Source organism: Bombina bombina, chromosome 5 (genome assembly GCF_027579735.1).
Source record: "Bombina bombina isolate aBomBom1 chromosome 5, aBomBom1.pri, whole genome shotgun sequence".
Classification (NCBI taxonomy): Eukaryota; Metazoa; Chordata; class Amphibia; order Anura; family Bombinatoridae; genus Bombina; species Bombina bombina.
Genome location: NC_069503.1, coordinates 1066083870 through 1066106829, shown reverse-complemented (window position 1 = coordinate 1066106829; position 22960 = coordinate 1066083870). Strand labels below are relative to the sequence as shown.

The 22960-nt window shown below is 39.9% G+C and overlaps 1 protein-coding gene across 1 annotated transcript in view; it reads left to right on the top strand.

Moving 5' to 3' along the window:
* LOC128661719 (transient receptor potential cation channel subfamily V member 6) overlaps window positions 1-22960 on the top strand; it is a 286517-nt gene that overhangs the window by 246518 nt on the left and 17039 nt on the right. Inside the window, exons 18-19 of the mRNA XM_053715942.1 lie at window positions 12791-12921; window positions 18994-19142. Of these exons, the coding sequence (XP_053571917.1) occupies window positions 12791-12921; window positions 18994-19142 (280 nt within the window). The remainder of the gene's footprint in view (window positions 1-12790; window positions 12922-18993; window positions 19143-22960) is intronic.

Below are 22960 nucleotides of genomic sequence, written 5' to 3'. Positions count from 1 at the left end.
CTTGGTTTGAATGCCTATGGTTATTAGCCCAGCCCCAGAAGTGTTCCAGTGAAAACTAAATCATGCACTAGAAGGGCTGCCAGGTATCAGGATTATTGCGGATGATATTCTGATTGTAGGAGAAGGCGATACCGAGGTGGAAGCTATTCAAGACCACGATCAAAAGTTGGGAAATTGCTCAATCATTGTAGAGAAAGACACATTAAACTAAATCCAGAAAAATTTCAGCTAACAAGTGCCATATATTGGTCACTTATTATCAGTCCAGGGACTTCAAGCAGATCTAAGCAAAGTAAAAGCCTTTACTGAAATGCCCAGATTCTCAGATGTTAAAGGAGTACAGAGATTTTTGGGGATGGTGAACTATATTTCTAGGTTTTGTGAAAACCTCTCAGATGCAGGAGAACCACTGCGCCAACTAACCCAGAAAGGTACAGTGTGGGAATGGACAGAGGTGCAGGAAGAGGCATTTCAGCAGATCAAATAAAAAATCAGCAGTGCACCAGTGCTTAAATATTATAACCCAGAAGAACCATTAGAACTTCAATGTGATGCATCAGAGAAAGGTCTGGGAGTAGCACTGATGCAAGGTAAACAACCAATCGCTTTTGCAAGCACCAATTCACATTTGGGCAGACAGTAGCTGTACAATCAGACCATAAGCCCCTTGAAAGCATCATGAAGAAACCCTTACTTAAAGCACCCAGACATCTTCAGCGTATGATGTTACGGCTTCATGTATCAGATCAGATGCATGTATCAGATACTGCCCGGGGAAGTCTCTGGCGGTGGCAGATACATTAAGCATGGCTTATTTAGAAGAAGGTTCTGTGGAGCACCAGATTGAAATTATAAACATGCTCCAATATCTACCCATCTCAAACAGGAGATTTGTTGCTATACAACAGAGCACAGAAAAAGACAAGACTTTGCAAGCAGTAAAGCAATTGTGATGAGTGAATGGCCTCATGCCAAGGAACAGGTACCCCTAGAGGCTTCACCATTCTACCACATACGTGATAAACTGAGTGTACAGGACTGTGTTCTATTCAAAGGTGAGCGAGTAGTTATTCCATCTGATCTCCGAACAGATATTATGTCTCAAATACATTCTTCACATTTTGGTGTGGAAGGATGTCTACGCAGAGCCAGGGAGAGTTTTTACTGGCCACGAATGAATGCACAGCTAAAAGAATATATCGACCAATGTGACATATGCCATTCATTCGATACTAAACAACAGAAAGAGATATTCGTTGAGATCCCAACGAGACCATGGGAAAAGCTTTGCATTGATTTGTTCACATTCCAAGGAAAGGAGTATTTAATAACAGTGGACTATGATAGTAATAAGAAAATTAAAGGCCCATTTTGCCAGATATGGAATCCCAGACACTGTTTGTTCTGATAATGGACCACAGTTTATTTCAATGGAATTTAAAGACTTCAGTATGGGTTGGGACTTTGATTACCTCGTCACCAGGATACCCTCAAAGCAATGGGAAAGTAGAGTCGGCAGTAAAGACAGCCAAAAGACTACTGCAAAAAGCTGTGACTTCTCAAAATGATCCTTATCTGGCATTTTTGGATCATCGCAACACACCAACACAAGGCATGGAGTGCAGTCCTGCTCAAAGACTGATGGGTCGAAGGATCAAATAGTTACTTCCAATGAGAGGGAGTCTGTTAATAAATGATCAAGTGATGAATGACAGGCACAAAATCCTGTGCAGGAAGCAGCGCTCATTGCAAGCTGCTCAATATAACAAGGGAGCCAAAGACCTGCGGCCTCTAAATGTTGGTGAACAGGTGTGGGTACAACCGCAAACAAACCAGGGAAAAGAGTGGCGGAAGGCTTGCCTAAGAGCTCCTGTAAGTATTAGGTCATATGAAGTGGTGACAGAGTCAGGACTGGTCCTGAGGAGAAATAGGAGGCATCTGAGAGGCAATGGACGCTACAGGCCTCCAGCACCCAAGAGGAATCTCACGTTGAGAATACAAACCAGCCATTAATGACAAATAACTCAGAAGATGGACAAGAAGAAACAGTGAAATATCAGACACGGATAGACTGCAGGATGTTAACAGAGTCCTGTCAGAACAACCACAGGGAGCCAGACACACCCAGACTAGAAGTGGGAGATTTATCCAAAAACCAGAATATATAAATGGCTATGTGGACTAATATTTAGCACCAATGAAAGACTGCATCTCATAATCCATATTCCTACAAGAATTAAGAGAGCTTTTGCCATTTCCCCAAAAAGGGAAAAGATGTATCAATATGTATGGAACCAAAAAAGATAGTGTTTGGTTCCAGGGGGAAGTTTAATATATGTTACACTGCAGTTCAGCAGGAAATAGTTAGTTGATGAATAAGGCAGTTACACAGACATTAACTGTAACAAGAGCTGAAGTTTATGCATTCTGTTATAAGATGTTCTTTTAATAAATGTGTTAAAACTGCAACTGGAGTCTGAGAGACTATCTTATAAACAGCAGCTTTATACAATTATAACCCCGCCCCAAAGCTCTGCACAAGACCAAGAGACATTCAGCACAGTGACAGACCATGCCCCCCACATACCACCAGGGTGTAGGAAGAAGGGAATGGAAGGCTATTCTACACTTTATGGGATTATTTTATAGTATACACTTGTCCTATAACAGAAGAAATAAATTCTTTAGTATTGTGTTCTATAAAATTACAAGTAATGCATCTCCTATTATCACATTTAATATTGCTGATTTTATTATAATAAGAATTAACTTTCATATCTCGTGCATCTTGATGTAAGAGATATGAAATGCTTCATGAGATTAGCCCTCCTTCATCTCCATGGATCACACTAAAAAATGTATTTATACAAAGTATTACTCTTAATTTCGTTTAAGTCCATGTAAATAACTTTAATGTTTACTGTTATTTTACTAATTACACCGTTTTAAAAAGAAAACTTGTGTGCTCCTTTATGTGTAGGTCTGTACAGAGGCAGCTCTCTAATTAAGTGAGTTAGGCGGCCCCCTAAGGCCTTATGCTGACTGGGGCCTTGCACACAGTGACAGTGGGACAAAATATTTACTCTCGGCATAGAGTCTGAAAGCCATACACGGTACAGGATACATACTATCAGGAGATAGTCTGCCAGATACAGATGGTGGTACAGTAATCTGTCAGCCACAGACCGTGGTAAAGAACAGCTACCATCAGCATACACACACATGGTGATAAAGTATACTTAATATTACATGCCCTCCAAAAATCTATCGGCCAGATTACGAGTTTTGCGTTAGAAGATGTGCAGTGCTAACGAGCAGTTTTTTCTCACCGCTCACTTTCCTACAGCGCTGGTATTACAGGTTTTTACAAACCCGGCGTTAAAAGGCAAGAAGTGAGCGTTGAGTAAAATTGTGCTCCTTACCGCACTCCAATACCAGCGCTGCTTAAGTCAGCGGTGAGCTGGTCGTACGTGCTCGTGCACGATTTCCCTATAGACATCAATGGGGAGAGCCGGCTGAGAAAAAGTCTAACACCTGCCAAAAAGTATTGTAAAACTTAGTAACGCAGCCCCATTGATTCCTATGGGGAAACACATTTTATGTTTACACCTAACACCCTAACATGAACCCCGAGTCTAAACACCCCTAATTTTACACTTATTAACCCCTAATCTGCCACCCCCGACATCGCCGACACCTACATTATACTTATTAACCCCTAATCTGCTGCTCCGGACACCGCCGCCACCTACATTATACTTATTAATCCCTAATCTGCTGCCCCCAACATCGCCTACAACTACATTATAATTATTAACCCCTAATCTGCCGCCCCTAACATCGCCGCCACCTACATTATATTTATTAACCCCTAATCTGATGTCCCCAACGTCGCCGCCACTATTCTAAATTTATTAACCTCTAAACCTAAGTCTAACCCTAACCCCCCTTAACTTAAATATAATTTAAATAAATCTAAATAAAATTACTATAATTAACTACATTATTCCTATTTAAAACTAAATACTTACCTATAAAATAAACCCCGGGAGGACCTCGGTTTAGGGGTTAATAGGTAGTTTATGGGTGTTAGTGTACTTTTTAGCACTTTAGTTATGAGTTTTATGCTACGGCGTTGTACCATAAAACTCTTAACTACTGACTTTAGAATGCATTAGGGATCTTGGAGGTAGAGGGTGTACCGCTCACTTTTTGGCCTCCCAGGACAGACTCGTAATACTGGTGCTATGAAAGTCCCATAGAAAAAGGGTTTACCAAGGCCAAAAAAGTGTGCGGGGCCACTAAACCTGCAAGACTCGTAATAGCAGCGGTAGTGAAAAAGCAGCGTTAGGACCTGTTAACGCACAACTCGTAATCTAGCGTATATATGTCCTATCATTAACCCCCTAATCCTGTCACACTCACCCCACAATCCTGTCACACTCATCCTCTATTACCAGGCCTGGACTAACTATTTTAGCATAGCGAGCAAATGCCCGGTGGGCCGCCAGCTCCCATAGCTCCGCCCACCTATTCATTATTTACACTCTGCAAAAAAAAAAAAAAAACACTGCTGCAGCCTCAGGCTGATGTTACATGTGACACAACAGCCTCTGTGGTCCGTGCAGACATTGTAGCAACACTGGGGAAGGGAGCTGGGATTGTGAGAAGTGGAACCGGTGATCTTCAGAGCCATCAAGTCAGTGTTTTTAAAAGGTGTTAAAAGTGAACACTTTGTTTTGTTTGTTTCTTGACTAGTTGACAGGGCCGTTTCTTGGGACACAGTGACAGCAGCACAGCTACTTCAGAGCTTGCAGTGTGTCACAGCCTTAAGTGGGTGTATGTGTGATGTGTGTGCATATGAGTGTGTGTATGTGTGATGTGCTTGCATATGAGTGTGTGTATGTGTGATGTGCTTGCATATGAGTGTGTGTATGTGTGATGTGCTTGCATATGAGTGTGTGTATGTGTGATGTGCTTGCATATGAGTGTGTGTATGTGTGATGTGCTTGCATATGAGTGTGTGTATGTGTGATGTGTTTGCATATGAGTGTGTATATGTGTGATGTGCTTGCATATGAGTGTGTGTATGTGTGATGTGCTTGCATATGAGTGTGTGTATGTGTGATGTGCTTGCATATGAGTGTGTGTATGTGTGATGTGCTTGCATATGAGTGTGTGTATGTGTGATGTGCTTGCATATGAGTGGGTGAATGTGTGATGTGTTTGCATATGAGTGTGTGTATGTATGATGTGTTTGCATATGAGTGGGTGTATGTGTGATGTGCTTGCATATGAGTGGGTGTATGTGTGATGTGTGTGCATATGAGTGTGTGTATGTGTGATGTGCTTGCATATGAGTGTGTGTATGTGTGATGTGCTTGCATATGAGTGGGTGTATATATGATGTGTTTGCATATGAGTGTGTGTATGTGTGATGTGTGTGCATATGAGTGGGTGTATGTATGATGTGTTTGCATATGAGGCGGTGTATGTATGATGTGTTTGCATATGAGTGGGTGTATGTATGATGTGTTTGCATATGAGTGAGTGTATGTGTGATGTGCTTGCATATGAGTGGGTGTATGTGTGATGTGTGTGCATATGAGTGGGTGTATGTGTGATGTGTGTGCATATGAGTGGGTGTATGTGTGATGTGTGTGCATATGAGTGAGTGTATGTGTGATGTGCTTGCATATGAGTGGGTGTATGTGTGATGTGTGTGCATATGAGTGTGTGTATGTGTGATGTGCTTGCATATGAGTGGGTGTATGTGTGATGTGCTTGCATATGAGTGGGTGTATATATGATGTGCTTGCATATGAGTGGGTGTATGTGTGATGTGTGTGCATATGAGTGTGTGTATGTGTGATGTGTGTGCATATGAGTGTGTGTATGTGTGATGTGCTTGCATATGAGTGGGTGTATGTGTGATGTGCTTGCATATGAGTGGGTGTATGTATGATGTGCTTGCATATGAGTGGGTGTATGTATGATGTGTTTGCATATGAGTGGGTGTATGTATGATGTGTTTGCATATGAGTGGGTGTATGTGTGATGTGCTTGCATATGAGTGTGTGTATGTGTGATGTGCTTGCATATGAGTGGGTGTATGTGTGATGTGTGTGCATATGAGTGTGTGTATGTGTGATGTGCTTGCATATGAGTGTGTGTATGTGTGATGTGCTTGCATATGAGTGGGTGTATATATGATGTGTTTGCATATGAGTGTGTGTATGTGTGATGTGTGTGCATATGAGTGGGTGTATGTATGATGTGTTTGCATATGAGGCGGTGTATGTATGATGTGTTTGCATATGAGTGGGTGTATGTATGATGTGTTTGCATATGAGTGAGTGTATGTGTGATGTGCTTGCATATGAGTGGGTGTATGTGTGATGTGTGTGCATATGAGTGGGTGTATGTGTGATGTGTGTGCATATGAGTGGGTGTATGTGTGATGTGTGTGCATATGAGTGAGTGTATGTGTGATGTGCTTGCATATGAGTGGGTGTATGTGTGATGTGTGTGCATATGAGTGTGTGTATGTGTGATGTGCTTGCATATGAGTGGGTGTATGTGTGATGTGCTTGCATATGAGTGGGTGTATATATGATGTGCTTGCATATGAGTGGGTGTATGTGTGATGTGTGTGCATATGAGTGTGTGTATGTGTGATGTGTGTGCATATGAGTGTGTGTATGTGTGATGTGCTTGCATATGAGTGGGTGTATGTGTGATGTGCTTGCATATGAGTGGGTGTATGTATGATGTGCTTGCATATGAGTGGGTGTATGTATGATGTGTTTGCATATGAGTGGGTGTATGTATGATGTGTTTGCATATGAGTGGGTGTATGTGTGATGTGCCTGCATATGAGTGGGTGTATGTATGATGTGTTTGCATATGAGTGGGTGTATGTATGATGTGTTTGCATATGAGTGGGTGTATGTGTGATGTGCTTGCATATGAGTGGGTGTATGTATGATGTGTTTGCATATGAGTGGGTGTATGTGTGATGTGCTTGCATATGAGTGGGTGTATGTATGATGTGTTTGCATATGAGTGGGTGTATGTATGATGTGTTTGCATATGAGTGGGTGTATGTGTGATGTGCTTGCATATGAGTGGGTGTATGTATGATGTGTTTGCATATGAGTGGGTGTATGTGTGATGTGCTTGCATATGAGTGGGTGTATGTATGATGTGTTTGCATATGAGTGGGTGTATGTATGATGTGTTTGCATATGAGTGGGTGTATGTATGATGTGTTTGCATATGAGTGGGTGTATGTGTGATGTGCTTGCATATGAGTGGGTGTATGTATGATGTGCTTGCATATGAGTGTGTGTATTTGTGATGTGCTTGCATATGAGTGTGTATATGTGTGATGTGCTTGCATATGAGTGTGTGTATGTGTGATGTGCTTGCATATGAGTGGGTGTATGTGGGTGTATGTGTGATGTGCTTGCATATGAGTGTGTGTATGTGTGATGTGCTTGCATATGAGTGGGTGTATGTGGGTGTATGTGTGATGTGCTTGCATATGAGTGTGTGTATGTGTGATGTGCTTGCATATGAGTGTGTGTATGTTTGATGTGCTTGCATATGAGTGTGTGTATGTTTGATGTGCTTGCATATGAGTGTGTGTATGTGGGTGTATGTGTGATGTGTTTGCATATGAGTGAGTGTATGTGTGATGTGCTTGCATATGAGTGTGTGTATGTGTGATGTGCTTGCATATGAGTGTGTGTATGTGTGATGTGCTTGCATATGTGTGTGTGTATGTGTGATGTGCTTGCATATGTGTGTGTGTATGTGGGTGTATGTGTGATGTGTTTGCATATGAGTGAGTGTATGTGTGATGTGCTTGCATATGAATGTGTGTATGTGTGATGTGCTTGCATATGAGTGGGTGTATGTGGGTGTATGTGTGATGTGCTTGCATATGAGTGTGTGTATGTGTGATGTGCTTGCATATGAGTGGGTGTATGTGGGTGTATGTGTGATGTGCTTGCATATGAGTGTGTGTATGTGTGATGATAAGTTTATACTGTTAGGTAAGGTGGGGCAGACTTGCTGGGCCTATGGCTCTTATCTGCCGTCAATATCTATGTTTCTATATGAGTGAGTGTATGTGTGATGTGTATGTGTGATGTGCTTGCATATGAGTGTGTGTATGTTTGATGTGCTTGCATATGAGTGTGTGTATGTTTGATGTGCTTGCATATGAGTGTGTGTATGTGGGTGTATGTGTGATGTGTTTTGCATATGAGTGAGTGTATGTGTGATGTGCTTGCATATGAGTGTGTGTATGTTTGATGTGCTTGCATATGTGTGTGTGTATGTGGGTGTATGTGTGATGTGTTTGCATATAAATAGATAAGTAGATAAGTTTATACTGTTAGGTAAGGTGGGGCAGACTTGCTGGGCCTATGGCTCTTATCTGCCGTCAATATCTATGTTTCTATATGAGTGAGTGTATGTGTGATGTGTATGTGTGATGTGCTTGCATATGAGTGTGTGTATGTTTGATGTGCTTGCATATGAGTGTGTGTATGTTTGATGTGCTTGCATATGAGTGTGTGTATGTGGGTGTATGTGTGATGTGTTTGCATATGAGTGAGTGTATGTGTGATGTGCTTGCATATGAGTGTGTGTATGTGTGATGTGCTTGCATATGAGTGTGTGTATGTGTGATGTGCTTGCATATGTGTGTGTGTATGTGTGATGTGCTTGCATATGTGTGTGTGTATGTGGGATGTGTTTGCATATGAGTGAGTGTATGTGTGATGTGCTTGCATATGAGTGTGTGTATGTGTGATGTGCTTGCATATGAGTGTGTGTATGTTTGATGTGCTTGCATATGTGTGTGTGTATGTGGGTGTATGTGTGATGTGTTTGCATATAAATAGATAAGTAGATAAGTTTATACTGTTAGGTAAGGTGGGGCAGACTTGCTGGGCCTATGGCTCTTATCTGCCGTCAATATCTATGTTTCTATATGAGTGAGTGTATGTGTGATGTGCTTGCATATGAGTGAGTGTATGTGTGATGTGCTTGCATATGAGTGTGTGTATGTTAAAGGGACATTCAAGTCCAAAAAAAACTTTTATGTTTCACATAGGGCATGTAATTTTAAACAACTTTCCAATTTACTTATCACCCATTTTGCTTTGTTCTCTTGGTATTCTTATTTAAAAGCCAAAACTAGGCAGGCTCATATGATAATTTCTAAGCCCTTGAAGGCCGCCTCTGATCACATGCTTTTTTATTTGCTTTTCACAACAATGGAGAGCTAGTTCATGTGAGACATATATTTAACATTGTGATCACGCCCGTGGCTTTTGGCAGACACTGCACTAATTGGCTAAAATAAAAGTCAATACATAATAAATAAAATGTCATGTGATCAGGGGGCTGTCAGAAGATGCTTAGATACAATTTAATCACAGAGGTAAAAAGTGTTTTAATATAACAGTATTGGTTATGCAAAACTGGGGAATGGGTAATAGACATGTGCGTTTCATTTCGTTCCGAATTTAAATTCGGACGAATTTGTCAAATTCGGAGATTCGGATCGATTCAGATTTCTGAATTACCGTAGCACCGAATATAACGAATAAATCCGAATTAGTTTGGATTTATTCGTAACATTCGGATGGCCATGGACTAATCACAATTACACTAGTATTGTACTGTATATTAGGTTATATCACTCTGCTATGGGTTACACCTAATATTACAGTACATAATACTAATCTAATACACAGCACATACCAAACTTCCGAATTTACGAATCGAATCCGAACCGAATACATCCAAATTTATTCGAATCCAAATTAATCCGAACAAATCTGAAATGAATGCATTCGAATCAATCCAAAAACGAAATTCGAAAACATCCGAATCGATCTGAAACAAATTTTTTCGCCGCGCACAAGTCTAGTAATAAAGGGATTATCTATCTTTTTAAATAACGAAAATTCTGGTGTTGACAAGAAATGGGGGTGGGCTGCTTTGCCTTAAAATGCCTGGGCCTATTTTTGGTCCCACTCCGGCCCTGTCTATCACTCTGTCACACACACACCCTTCACCCTGCCACACTCACCTGATCACATTAACCCACTAATCCTGTCACACTCACCTTCTCTTGCACTGTCACACTCACCCCCCAACCCTGTCACACTCCCCTCCCCCCTAACCCTGCCACACTCACCCTATCACATTAACCCAGGGGTGCTCAACCTTAGGCCCTCCAGATGTTGTGGAATACATCTCCCATAATGCTTTGCAAAAATTATGGCTGTAAGAGCATTATGGGAGATGCAGTCCATAACATCTGGAGGGCCAAATGTTTAAGCACCACTGCATTTACCCCTCCAATCCGGTCACTCATCCCCCCAACCATGCCACACTCAACTTGTCACATAAACCCCCCAATCCCCCACTCACCTCCCCTTGTCCTGTTACACTACCTCCTCCAACGATGCCACACTCAACCCCAACCCTTTGACACTTACCCTATCAAATTAACACCTTTTAACCTGTCACACTCTACCACACTCACGCTGTCACATTAACTCTCCAAATCTTGTCACACTTACCTCCCCTCGCCCTTTCACACTCGCTTCTCCAACCAAGTCACATTCACCCCAAACCCTGTCACCATTCATATGGTGATAAAGAATACTTATAATTGCATGCCTCCCAACATTTCATATGTCCAAAGAGGGACACTATGGTTTTGGGGAGTGTGGCCGAAGGTCACTGCTGACTGTCTCTTGGTCTTGTGCAGAGCTTTTGGGCGGGGTTATAATTACGCCCCTCACAGGCCAAATGCACCCAGTGCGTGCAGGAGCACTAACAGGTCTGTGCATAGGCGTGCTCTCCTGCATGCTACCACTGTGGGCAGAATTATTATTGCGCAGTGACACCTGAGGACTCATGGGCCAGGTGCAGCATGAGAAATAAAAACATTTTTTTTAAAATGCTTGTGAATCTGGCCAAAGCAGCTGACAGCCTACCGGGTATTCTCTCAGTATTCCGGTATGTCAGTCTGGCCCTGGTTAAGCCTTTTCTAGGGAAATGCTATGCTAAGATAAATGATAGAAAGGGATTTCAGTTGAGGGAGTCTAGCCCAGTGATCACCCCTCCCCCGCACACAAACTAGGATTGTGAATACCGTCTCTTGCGTGATAGATCTAACGAAAAAAAAACAGTTGATCTAACCTGATGTATATCTATTAAAATCAATCAAATTTGGTCCAGATTTCAGTTGGGGGGGGGCTAACCAGTGATCACCCCTGCCCCACACACAAAATAGGATTGTGAATACCGCCTCTTGCGTGATAGATCTAACGAAAAAAAACAGTTGATCTAACCTGATCTAACATGTATCTATCAAAATCAATAAAATTTGGTCCAGATTTCAGTTGAGGGGGTGCTAGCCCAGTGATCACCTCTCCCCCGCACACAAACTAGGATTGTGAATACCGCCTCTTGTGTGATAGATCTAACAAAAAAAACAATTGATCTAACCTGATCTAACGTATATCTATCAAAATCAATAAAATTTGATCCAGATTTTAGTGGGGGGGGGGGGGGGCTAACCTGTGATCACCCCTCCCCCGCACACAAAATAGGATTGTGAATACCGCCTCTTGAGTGATAGATCAAACAAAAAAACAGTTGATCTAACCTGATCTAACATATATCTATCAAAATCAATCAAATTTAGTCCAGATTTCAGTTGAGGGGGGCTAGCCCAGTGATCACCCCTCCCCCGCACACAAAATAATATTGTGAATACCGCCTCTTGCATGATAGATCTAATAAAAAAAAACAGTTAATCTAACGTATATATATCAAAATCAATAAAATTTTGTCCAGATTTCAGTTGTGGGGGGCTAACCCCCCTCATTAAAAATGCAATATCTCAGTAATTAGACTAGATCTAACAAAACTTTTGGCTGATCAAACCTGATCTAACGTGGAGCTATCATAATCAATAAAATAGTTGATCTATCCTGATCTAACAAAGATCTAACAAATGGAATGATCGTTTGTTAAAATTTTTAATATGGGGGAGCTAACCCGGCTGAGGTACCCCAGCTATCTCTGAAAAAACTAAAAGGAATTTTCTTTGGTGAAACATTTAACTTTTTTTTTAAAACAACTTTAAAATAACTAAACTAGACACACATGAATGCCTGTTTAATGTCAAGAACCAGGGTGTATATACTTTGTTTTTAACTCACATAGTGCATAGCAAGCTTAGCTTCAGTTCCCTCACACCACACCCTCCTTCCTCCCCTCTCCTTCCTTTCCAGGGCGAGCTGAAACCTCCATATCTGACAGCAACTCCAAATTCCTCATCTGTCACAGAGTCTTATGATGTTCTTATATTGTGCGTACTAAACTTAGCGCACATTTGTGATTTAGCTCTAAGTCTTTATAATGAGTCATCCAATGTATTCTAAATATTTATGAGCATATATTTTAATAATTACCAACAATGCTCCAGAATAGACATACTTTTATTAATTCACAAACATAAATACTAAGAAACAAGTAAGTAGAAAATATATTAAGCAAACAAAAAAAGAAAATCTGGGTCCGTTTTATGGCATAGTTTATAAAAGTATCTAATATTCCACTTTATAGTTTCGCTATGATATTCTAATAATGTCTTATCACCCAAAATGTCTGAATTTTGCACAAACCTGCCAATTATCATCATTATTATTACTTTGTTTTTTTTAACAATGTCAGCCTACTTTTTATACAGGAAGAACTGGGTGAGCTGATGCAAATAGTAAAAGAGAGGAAAGTGAAGAGTGAAATAGCAAGTGTGCAGAAAAAGCGAACCATCAAATTGTCTGCTAGTCCGACCCACAATCCAGCTAACAGCCTCCAGAGGTACGTCATGCACAATGATGGAAACGTATCTAGTAATTAATAAACTGCACAAAGCATGGGGACAAAACCTTCTTTAGATACTCGTATCGACAAAAGAAGAAAAACTAATGCTGGATTAGTAAAATTGAAAACAGTTACTAGTAGAAGGAGATAAGCAGTTCTGGAGGTCATGGGTAGATTTAACAAGCAATGGATGCTGCTTTTAACCCCTAAACATAGGTTTAGAAGCAGCGTTGCTCCTAAACTAGTGTGATCAGGATGATTGACACCCTCTGCTAGCGGCCAATTGGCCACGAATGTGCAGGGGGCGGCATTGCACAAGTATTTCACAAAAAATGCTTGTGCAATGTTAAATGCCAACAGTGTATGCTGTTGGCATTTAGTGATGTCCGCCCGGCATATAATAAATCTACCCCCATATCTCTAGAGAGATATAAACAAACTAGAATGTAGGGCTACTAAAATGATAAATGGTCTAAATATAACACTCACCAAGAAAGGCTCAATGATCTAAATATGTATAGCTAAGAGGAGAGAATAAAAAGATGTGATATGATAGTAACTTGTATATTAAGGGGCTTAGTAAAGCTGAGGCTGTGAGTATTTTTCATAAAAAATAAATAAAAAATTCAAGCTGAAGGGTAGTAGATTCAGGAACAATTTGCTGAATCACTTCTTTACAGAAAGGGTAATTGATTCATGGAATAAACTTCCACAGGAGGTGGTAATGATAAACACTGTTGGGGGGGGATTCAAGAATTCTTGGAATAAGCATAAGGATATTTTACCAACTAGATAAGTTTATACTTTAAGAAAATATTGGGCCGACTTGTTGGACTTATGGTTCTTATCTGCCATCTAAATCTATGTTTCTATGTTTATCAGGTCATAAGGTTGTGTGCAATATACATTTATACAGACCTTTAAATGCACCTATTAATTAATTATGACCTCACATAGAAGCTAATAGAAGACCGAGTGTGCAGTACCTTTTTGTTCCCATGTGCCTTACCTAAAAGACCCAATGGTGTGGCTGTATATTTATAGATGGGGTCTACGACTTCCACCCAGAATATTGTGAGTAGGTTTGGGTTAACATTCTATTTGTCAAGTGCAGTTTCAAATAAAAGATTTGATGGTAACTGACCAGAGCAAAGGTAGGTCAATCAGATAAGCCCATGAATGCTTAGCTCTGTGGTATTCAAACTTTTTATTTGGTTGGGGTAATCTTAGGAATCTTTTGAAATTAATTTGTCACAAATTTTTAAAATCTTTATGACACCTCAAGCATTTAGTTAAGGTGATACGATATATTATGTTAACTAATCTTAACTATACATAGAGAATACTGCACAACGTGTGTCACTAGAAACCTTATAGGGCTTGGGATGATGATCAAAAGCTTGCTGGCATAGAGAAAAGTCAAACAAAACCTTTAGGGGCTTTCTTGAAACATTATCATTAGATCATTGGGCCCCTTATGTTGTAAAAAGTTGCAGCAAACATTTTTGTATTTTTTCCCTATACAGGGCCAGATTACAAATTTATCACGTGCCCGCAAACAGGCAAATTTGCTAGTTTACGGGCGTGGAATAAATAACCAGCCATTACAAGTGGCTGGTTATTGCTCCCGCGAGCTTGTGGTAACAATTAGCTAAAAAAATTTAACCAGAGGTCAGACCTATGGTTCATTTTTAAAAGTGCCTCAAATGGCCCCAAATTAAAGTATAGTTTATGTTTTTTATATTAAAAAAAATTATATGTATATATATACAGGGAGTGCAGAATTATTAGGCAAATGAGTATTTTGACCACATCATCCTCTTTATGCATGTTGTCTTACTCCAAGCTGTATAGGCTCGAAAGCCTACTACCAATTAAGCATATTAGGTGATGTGCATCTCTGTAATGAGAAGGGGTGTGGTCTAATGACATCAACACCCTATATCAGGTGTGCATAATTATTAGGCAACTTCCTTTCCTTTGGCAAAATGGGTCAAAAGAAGGACTTGACAGGCTCAGAAAAGTCAAAAATAGTGAGATATCTTGCAGAGGGATGCAGCACTCTTAAAATTGCAAAGCTTCTGAAGCGTGATCATCGAACAATCAAGCGTTTCATTCAAAATAGTCAACAGGGTCACAAGAAGCGTGTGGAAAAACCAAGGCGCAAAATAACTGCCCATGAACTGAGAAAAGTCAAGCGTGCAGCTGCCAAGATGCCACTTGCCACCAGTTTGGCCATATTTCAGAGCTGCAACATCACTGGAGTGCCCAAAAGCACAAGGTGTGCAATACTCAGAGACATGGCCAAGGTAAGAAAGGCTGAAAGACGACCACCACTGAACAAGACACACAAGCTGAAACGTCAAGACTGGGCCAAGAAATATCTCAAGACTGATTTTTCTAAGGTTTTATGGACTGATGAAATGAGAGTGAGTCTTGATGGGCCAGATGGATGGGCCCGTGGCTGGATTGGTAAAGGGCAGAGAGCTCCAGTCCGACTCAGACGCCAGCAAGGTGGAGGTGGAGTACTGGTTTGGGCTGGTATCATCAAAGATGAGCTTGTGGGGCCTTTTCGGGTTGAGGATGGAGTCAAGCTCAACTCCCAGTCCTACTGCCAGTTTCTGGAAGACACCTTCTTCAAGCAGTGGTACAGGAAGAAGTCTGCATCCTTCAAGAAAAACATGATTTTCATGCAGGACAATGCTCCATCACACGCGTCCAAGTACTCCACAGCGTGGCTGGCAAGAAAGGGTATAAAAGAAGAAAATCTAATGACATGGCCTCCTTGTTCACCTGATCTGAACCCCATTGAGAACCTGTGGTCCATTAACAAATGTGAGATTTACAAGGAGGGAAAACAGTACACCTCTCTGAACAGTGTCTGGGAGGCTGTGGTTGCTGCTGCACGCAATGTTGATGGTGAACAGATCAAAACACTGACAGAATCCATGGATGGCAGGCTTTTGAGTGTCCTTGCAAAGAAAGGTGGCTATATTGGTCACTGATTTGTTTTTGTTTTGTTTTTGAATGTCAGAAATGTATATTTGTGAATGTTGAGATGTTATATTGGTTTCACTGGTAAAAATAAATAATTGAAATGGGTATATATTTGTTTTTTGTTAAGTTGCCTAATAATTATGCACAGTAATAGTCACCTGCACACACAGATATCCCCCTAAAATAGCTAAAACTAAAAACAAACTAAAAACTACTTCCAAAAATATTCAGCTTTGATATTAATGAGTTTTTTGGGTTCATTGAGAACATGGTTGTTGTTCAATAATAAAATGAATCCTCAAAAATACAACTTGCCTAATAATTCTGCACTCCCTGTATATATATATATATATATATATATATATATATATATATATATATATATATATATATATATATATATATATATATATATATATATATATATATATAAAACTGCCTTTACATTGCGGTGGTAACTGTGTTCTCTGTAAATATATATGTATATGCTTATATTCATATATATTTATGTGTTAATATGTGTATATGTACACATATACCCTCTACCCATTTGATCCCTATAATTACTACCTTGTATACCACCTAAGTGTATAGCGCTGCAGAATCTGTTGGCGCTCTACAAATAAACTGATAATTATAATAATAATAGAAATAGTAACACATAAATGTATATAATCATATACATATATATTTATATTTGCTGCTCATCGCTGCACGACTTTGCTGCGCTAGTTTTCCTGCCGGCATGAGAATGAGGCTTCCATTGGAGCCTATGGAAGCACTCTATTGTGAGCGCAATTATTTTTATCATTATACTTTATTTATGAATCACTAACATAGTCCTCTGCGATGTCCATGGGTACAATTAATTTAAATAAAACAATGATATAAAGCTTTTAAGAGACAAGACAAAATTTGACAAACACATACGGGAGGATTTGAGGGCCCTATTTCTGTGGCATTTTAGATATGCTGCTTCTTCTTACATTTGGGACAAACCAAGCAAAGACCCAAGCCTGGTAGATCACATAAAGCAAGGGACACTGTCTCCTCTCCCACAAAATGTTCCCTTAACCATCTTTACTGGATAACTAACAGTTATTGCTGATGATACCCATATCCCCAAAATATGTCCCTTGTCATAAGCAGCTGCTAATCAGTAGCGCCTTACAAACAAAGCCATGCAAATAATATATTGGCAATACAAGAGGGAGTGGGTGAAGCCTGCAAGCATTATGGGCTATCCCCCTGTGATCAAACCCTGTCTGCAGCTCTCCAGAGCTGGGCAAATATATACAATATTAAATTTTAAGATTTATTCTCATTTTACACATGGGTGGAAAGCCCCCCTTAACCCCCATCTGGTGGTGACGTCCTGATCTGTAAAACTTCATGGTACAAATACTGCAGACCACAGGGTGCACCCACCCCCACATTGCAGCAACCCATATTGTATATGTGGTGCAATAGGTTTTTGGTAAGTCGTTAAAAAGAGGAAAAGGGGACACACAGGTTGGCAGCTGTTACATAAGGTTGTCCCTGCTGGGCAGACTGTCTTTTTGGTGCCAATGACATATAAAAGTGGGCTATATATTCTCCTTAATAAATATAACAATTGTAATTAATCAATATAAAAGGGGCATGGGACAGACAACCCAGCATTACATACATATATGGGGGGAGGGTGTATGGTATTTAGGGGGGTGCTGTTAAATTTATTTACTAACACAAATTATAGTTATTTTTTTTACTTTAAATGCAGTAAGGGTGGGTTTAATGTAAATAAAAAAGGCAATGAGCACCCAAACCCTTAAAATCGGTAAAAGTCCACACCTCAGGAGTCCAGCAAGAAATAGATTCAAGATGGTGAATTCATAGGACTTCTTTGATAGGAGACAAACACAGTGAAATGCCTGGTGAGCAGCACAATCATGGTGCCAGACAGCACACAAATCCCTAAATCTACTTCTGCCCTAGGAAGATCATGGAGGGGAAAAATCAAATACAGGAAACAAGGTCTCATTTTTGTCAACTGTCACAAATATACTTTTTTTGTGCAAGGACAAGATGGCGTAAGTTGTAATCAGAACCCGGTCAAACATGAAAGTATGGTCTCTGATCACCCCACCATCCCACTAACTAGGTAACTGGGGTTAACAGAAAGGCAGAGCCCAGCCATGCTGCCACCAGTGCCACGGGTTTGAAAGAGATTTATTGCACTTTTTAAGGATTCCTCCCCCCCACCTCTGCTTAGAGATCCTTAAAAAGTGCCCCAGGCAATGCATGGCATTCTGGCTCTGGGTCCTTTGTTGGAAGGGAACTTACTTGTTGGGTAATAATAGAACCGTAATTAAGCTGCATTTTACGTGTTGCTAGTATCAGGAAAAAACAGGGCTATAAGTAAGTCTGGTCCTGACACCTTACCTTAGTCGCGGCATCACCACATTCCTGACGGGTCGCAGAACAGAGCTGGGGGCCTGTCAGAATTTTTAGCCTCCCTTCTTCCCTTTGCTAAATTGAGGCTGAAAGCGCCCCTCAGAATTATGCGCCCGGGGCAACCGCCCCTGTTGCCCCCCCCACGCTACGCCACTGGTGAGGACTGCAAGAGTGAGAATGAGGTTAATACAGAGTTAGATGAGGGAAAATATGAGGTAAGTGAAATTCGATTATTACTGAGTTGGGTGAGTTGGGTGGTAGGCTTCTCTGAACAAAAAAAAAAAGAAAGATTAGGGGAAAGTGCAATGCTTGTGTGCAATGTGAAAGCGAGGTCGCGTTCGCATTGCACCTATCTTGTCATACCATATTGGTGGTTATACACATATGCAGCCCGTGATTGGCTCAGTGGCTGTGTTCTGCACAGGACCACTAGTGCATTGTTGATTCTGAGATGACAAAATATTTATTTGTTTAACCCCTCTGATCCCTTCATCTATGTGTTTAAACATATAGGGGTCAATCACGATCCTTTAGAAAATGTTAATGATTTTATTACAAAATTCACCATTAAAGTCTAAGTAATAGTGCAATAAAAACATCATCAAATATATAAATAGTGCTATATTTACTTTGCAGGCCAACGGTTAATCAACAAGAAAATTCATTATTAGCAATGTTAATGGCAAGTCAGCAGGATCAAAGGACAGCCCTGCAGCAAATGAACCAGAAGCTACAATCGCTGGAGAGAATGATTGTTCAACTCACCCAGACCCGTTCAGAGCCAGGTAACAGAATGTCTATAGATCCACAATGTTTCAAATGTAATAATAATACAAATAATATAATTTCCCTATATTTCTTAAATATAATTAGCAGGGGTGCAACTACAGGGATCTCAGAGGTCTCAATTGAGCTTGGATCAACACCTTTAAGGGGTCCTTCTGGACCTGCAGTTAGTAGTGGCTTTACTACAGGGGGGCTTGCTGAGACTAGGGCTCCACCTGTATCATGCATGCCTTTGTTGCCCCCTACCTGCAAAACAAGGATCACAGTTTACGGAAAGTGTAATCCATTGCCTTTACAATATTGTTGCAGGGTGTCCAAGATGACCACCACATTGTTGTTGTACAGAAAAAAAAAACCTATCATAGTTGTACAGGAAGTGCATATTCTCTGGACTGGACTAATCAGGAGAGAAGGATGACTTACAGTCACAGAGAAGCAGCTCCTCTTTCTCTATGTGGCTTCAGGCTCAACTTCTGCTGATTTCAAACAGCCAAAAAGGCTGCTGTTAAAATGGGAGGGCCCAATCACAGCCTTTGCCCAGGGGTCCAGTAAGTTTTAGTTACGCCCCTGACAATAAGTATTATTTAGTAAATCTATCCATAAGTTTAAGGGACGTAAAGGGTTACACAACATACTATCCTATATAAGCTGCTACTGAGTTGAATGTGGCATTTTTTATTTTTATGGAATTCAAACGTATAGTGGCACTTTGCAGCCCCAGGCACTATAGTGCTGACTCATGCATAACCCCACGGGAGTGAGCACTATGTTATCTATATGGCACACATGAACTAGCTCTGTCTAGCTATGAAAAGCTAATAAAATGCACTGAGATAAGATGCGGCCTTCAAGGACTTAGAAATCATCCTATGAGCCTACTTTGGTTTAGCCCTCAACAAAGAATACCAAAAGAACAAAGCAAATTTGATGATAAAAGTAAATGGGAAAGTTGTTAAAAACTACATGCCCTATCTGAATCATGAAAGTTTAATTTTGACTTTACTGTTCTTTTAAGCACCTCTTTCTCACCTTCAGTGCTGCCTCCTTACATATGTAATATTTTCCATAAAATAATTCAAAGCAACTTCTAATCTTCCTGTATACATGTTGTATGCACTCTGAAAAATGATTCTTGCTCCTACAAGAGCTCCTATGGTCTGTGCCCTATACCTGGAGCTTCCATCTCTAGTAAGTGGTTGAATCATAGAATAAACTTCTATTAGGGTTGGTTAAGACAAACAATGAGGGGGCTTCAGGAATGCCTGTGATAAGCATAAGACTAGACTTGAGGAAAAGGGGAAAAAAAGGGAGCAAATCCAAACAGGTAGCCAGTGCAAAAGGTTTATTCTTCTGTTAGGTAATGTTAACAAGGGTAGCTTGAACTAGCTAACATGTTTCGCGCATGTCTCATGCGCTTCTTCAGAGATGGCATAAGACTAACCTACAAACTAATTAAGATTACACTTTATAGGAAATTTGAGCAGACTTGTTGGGCCTATGGTTCTTATCTGCCTACAAAATCTATGTTTCTGTTTTTAGATTAAAAATTCTGTAAACCAATCTTTAAATCCTATCTCTTTAGGAAAACCTTAGCCATATCACACTGCCATAAAACCTCCCTTGCCTTTATGGTTCTCTTAATGACTCATAAAAGGGTCTAGTGAAATAATAAACTGCTCTATTGCACTAGTACATTTTATTATCGCACTAATGATGCATGTAACTGTGTTTTACCCCACACAAGGGTAAAAAACATAGAGCGGAGGTCTGCTCATCGCAACTCCTGAGATAGACATAGCGCATGATTGTCAGCTACACACATCTGCCCCTATTGATTAACTTACTGGCCATGTGCTGCTGAAGACTGTGTATTGGCTCCTGATGTATTACTATTATATATTTGTTGGGAGTAAACATATTCTCAAAGACACTAATGTACAGATTACAAGTGGAGCAATATTTAACAATCCCGCACTAACTCCACTAGAAGTAAGGTTTTTTCATGCGTCGGGTAGCGCTTGTATTACAAAAGTGCACGCGAAACCTGATGCGTGCAAAAAGCTTTAAATATCGCGATTGCGTTAACCTATTCCCTCATAAAAGTTAATAGAGCAAAAAAAAGTGGAAAAAACATGACAATATTAATATTTCACATTTCAATGTTCTTCACGTAGCAGAATATGTTCTCATATTTCTACATGTTTCTGATTTTTTTTTTTGTAAAATATATATCTATACCTTCTTAATACAGGTAGTCCTCAGTTTACGCTGGGGTTCGGTTCCAGAAGGAATGGTTGTAAATCGAAACCGTTGTAAATTGAAACCCAGTTTATAATGTAAGTCAATGGGAAGTGAGGGAGTTAGGTTCCAGGCCCCTCTCAAAATTCTCATAAGTAACACCTAATACATTATTTTTAAAGCTTTGAAAGGAAGACTTTAAATGCTAAACAGCATTATAAACCTAATAAAATAAGCACACAACACAGAATATATAATTAAACTAAGTTAAATGAACAAAAACATTTGCTAAACAGCATTATAAACCTAATAAAATACTCACACAACACAGACTTCACTTGCATTTTTCTGCAAACAGTTCTTTCTATGCATTCCAATCTGGACTGATTTATAGATAGGAAGATCTTGTTCCTTTGAAATCTGCTCGATAGCTCAGGTCTGGTTAAACTGATTAATTTCAGCTTGCTTGGCTTTGCTGCAACACAAGCGGACAGCTCCACCTACTGGCTATTTTAATAAATCCACTGCTTCTCAATGCTTTTCAATAGCAGTCACATGACTGGAAAAAAAAGGTTGTTATTCTGAAACGGTGTAAATTGAACCGTTGTAAAACGAGGGCCACCTGTATATACATGATTATATATAGGTATAGATATATACAGATGTATATAGGAATATCTATTTAAACATACATAGAACATATTATCCTTTGTGCAGAACATTGGAGTGTGAAATATTTACACTAAATACACACTATAACACTTTATTATATGTATATGTATACATATGTATACATATGTATTTATGTGTATTTATGTCTGTAAATACATATTTATACATATAAATACATCTGTACATACATATACAGGCATACCCCGCTCATACAGCGGGTTAGGGACCGGAGCCCCGCTGTAAAGTGAAAACCGCCTTAAAGTGAAACAAGGCAGTTTTAGCTTTCTTTTCACTTGCCAGTGTGTTTAAAATCTTGAAAACATGTTTGAACTAACATATTAGGGGTGCAATAGGGCTACGTTTAGTTTAATACTAGCACAGCAAGTATTCAATTAATACTGTACCTGTAAAATTGTGACAATTACTGTAGTAAAATTTGCCAGACTATAGCACTGAGACACAGATTGCACTGCAATGCAGTTAACAGAGTGAACTAAGCATAACAAAATGGTGCCAGTCACTTTTGTTGCAATCTCACCATGAGTACAGCACTGTTTTAAAATCCTTGGAGGTTGAACTTCAGCTCCACAAAGCGCTGTATTAGGAAAGCGCTGTAAAGTGAAGCGCTGTAAAGTGAGGTATACCTGTATACACACACACACATATATATATACACGTATATGTATTTCTCCATGTGAAAACCCTTTGCATTGCCTTGACACCTGAGAGCCCATATCTTTGAGAACTTATAACTTTTTTGTACATTTTTTTTAATAATAATTTTTATTATATGGTGTTATTATGAGTGGAACTGTACTTTTAATTGTATTTTTGATGTGTTTTGTGACACTTTTTGTTTTGCAAAATAGTTAACCAGAGCCAGGGCAGGACTGGGAATAAAAAGCAG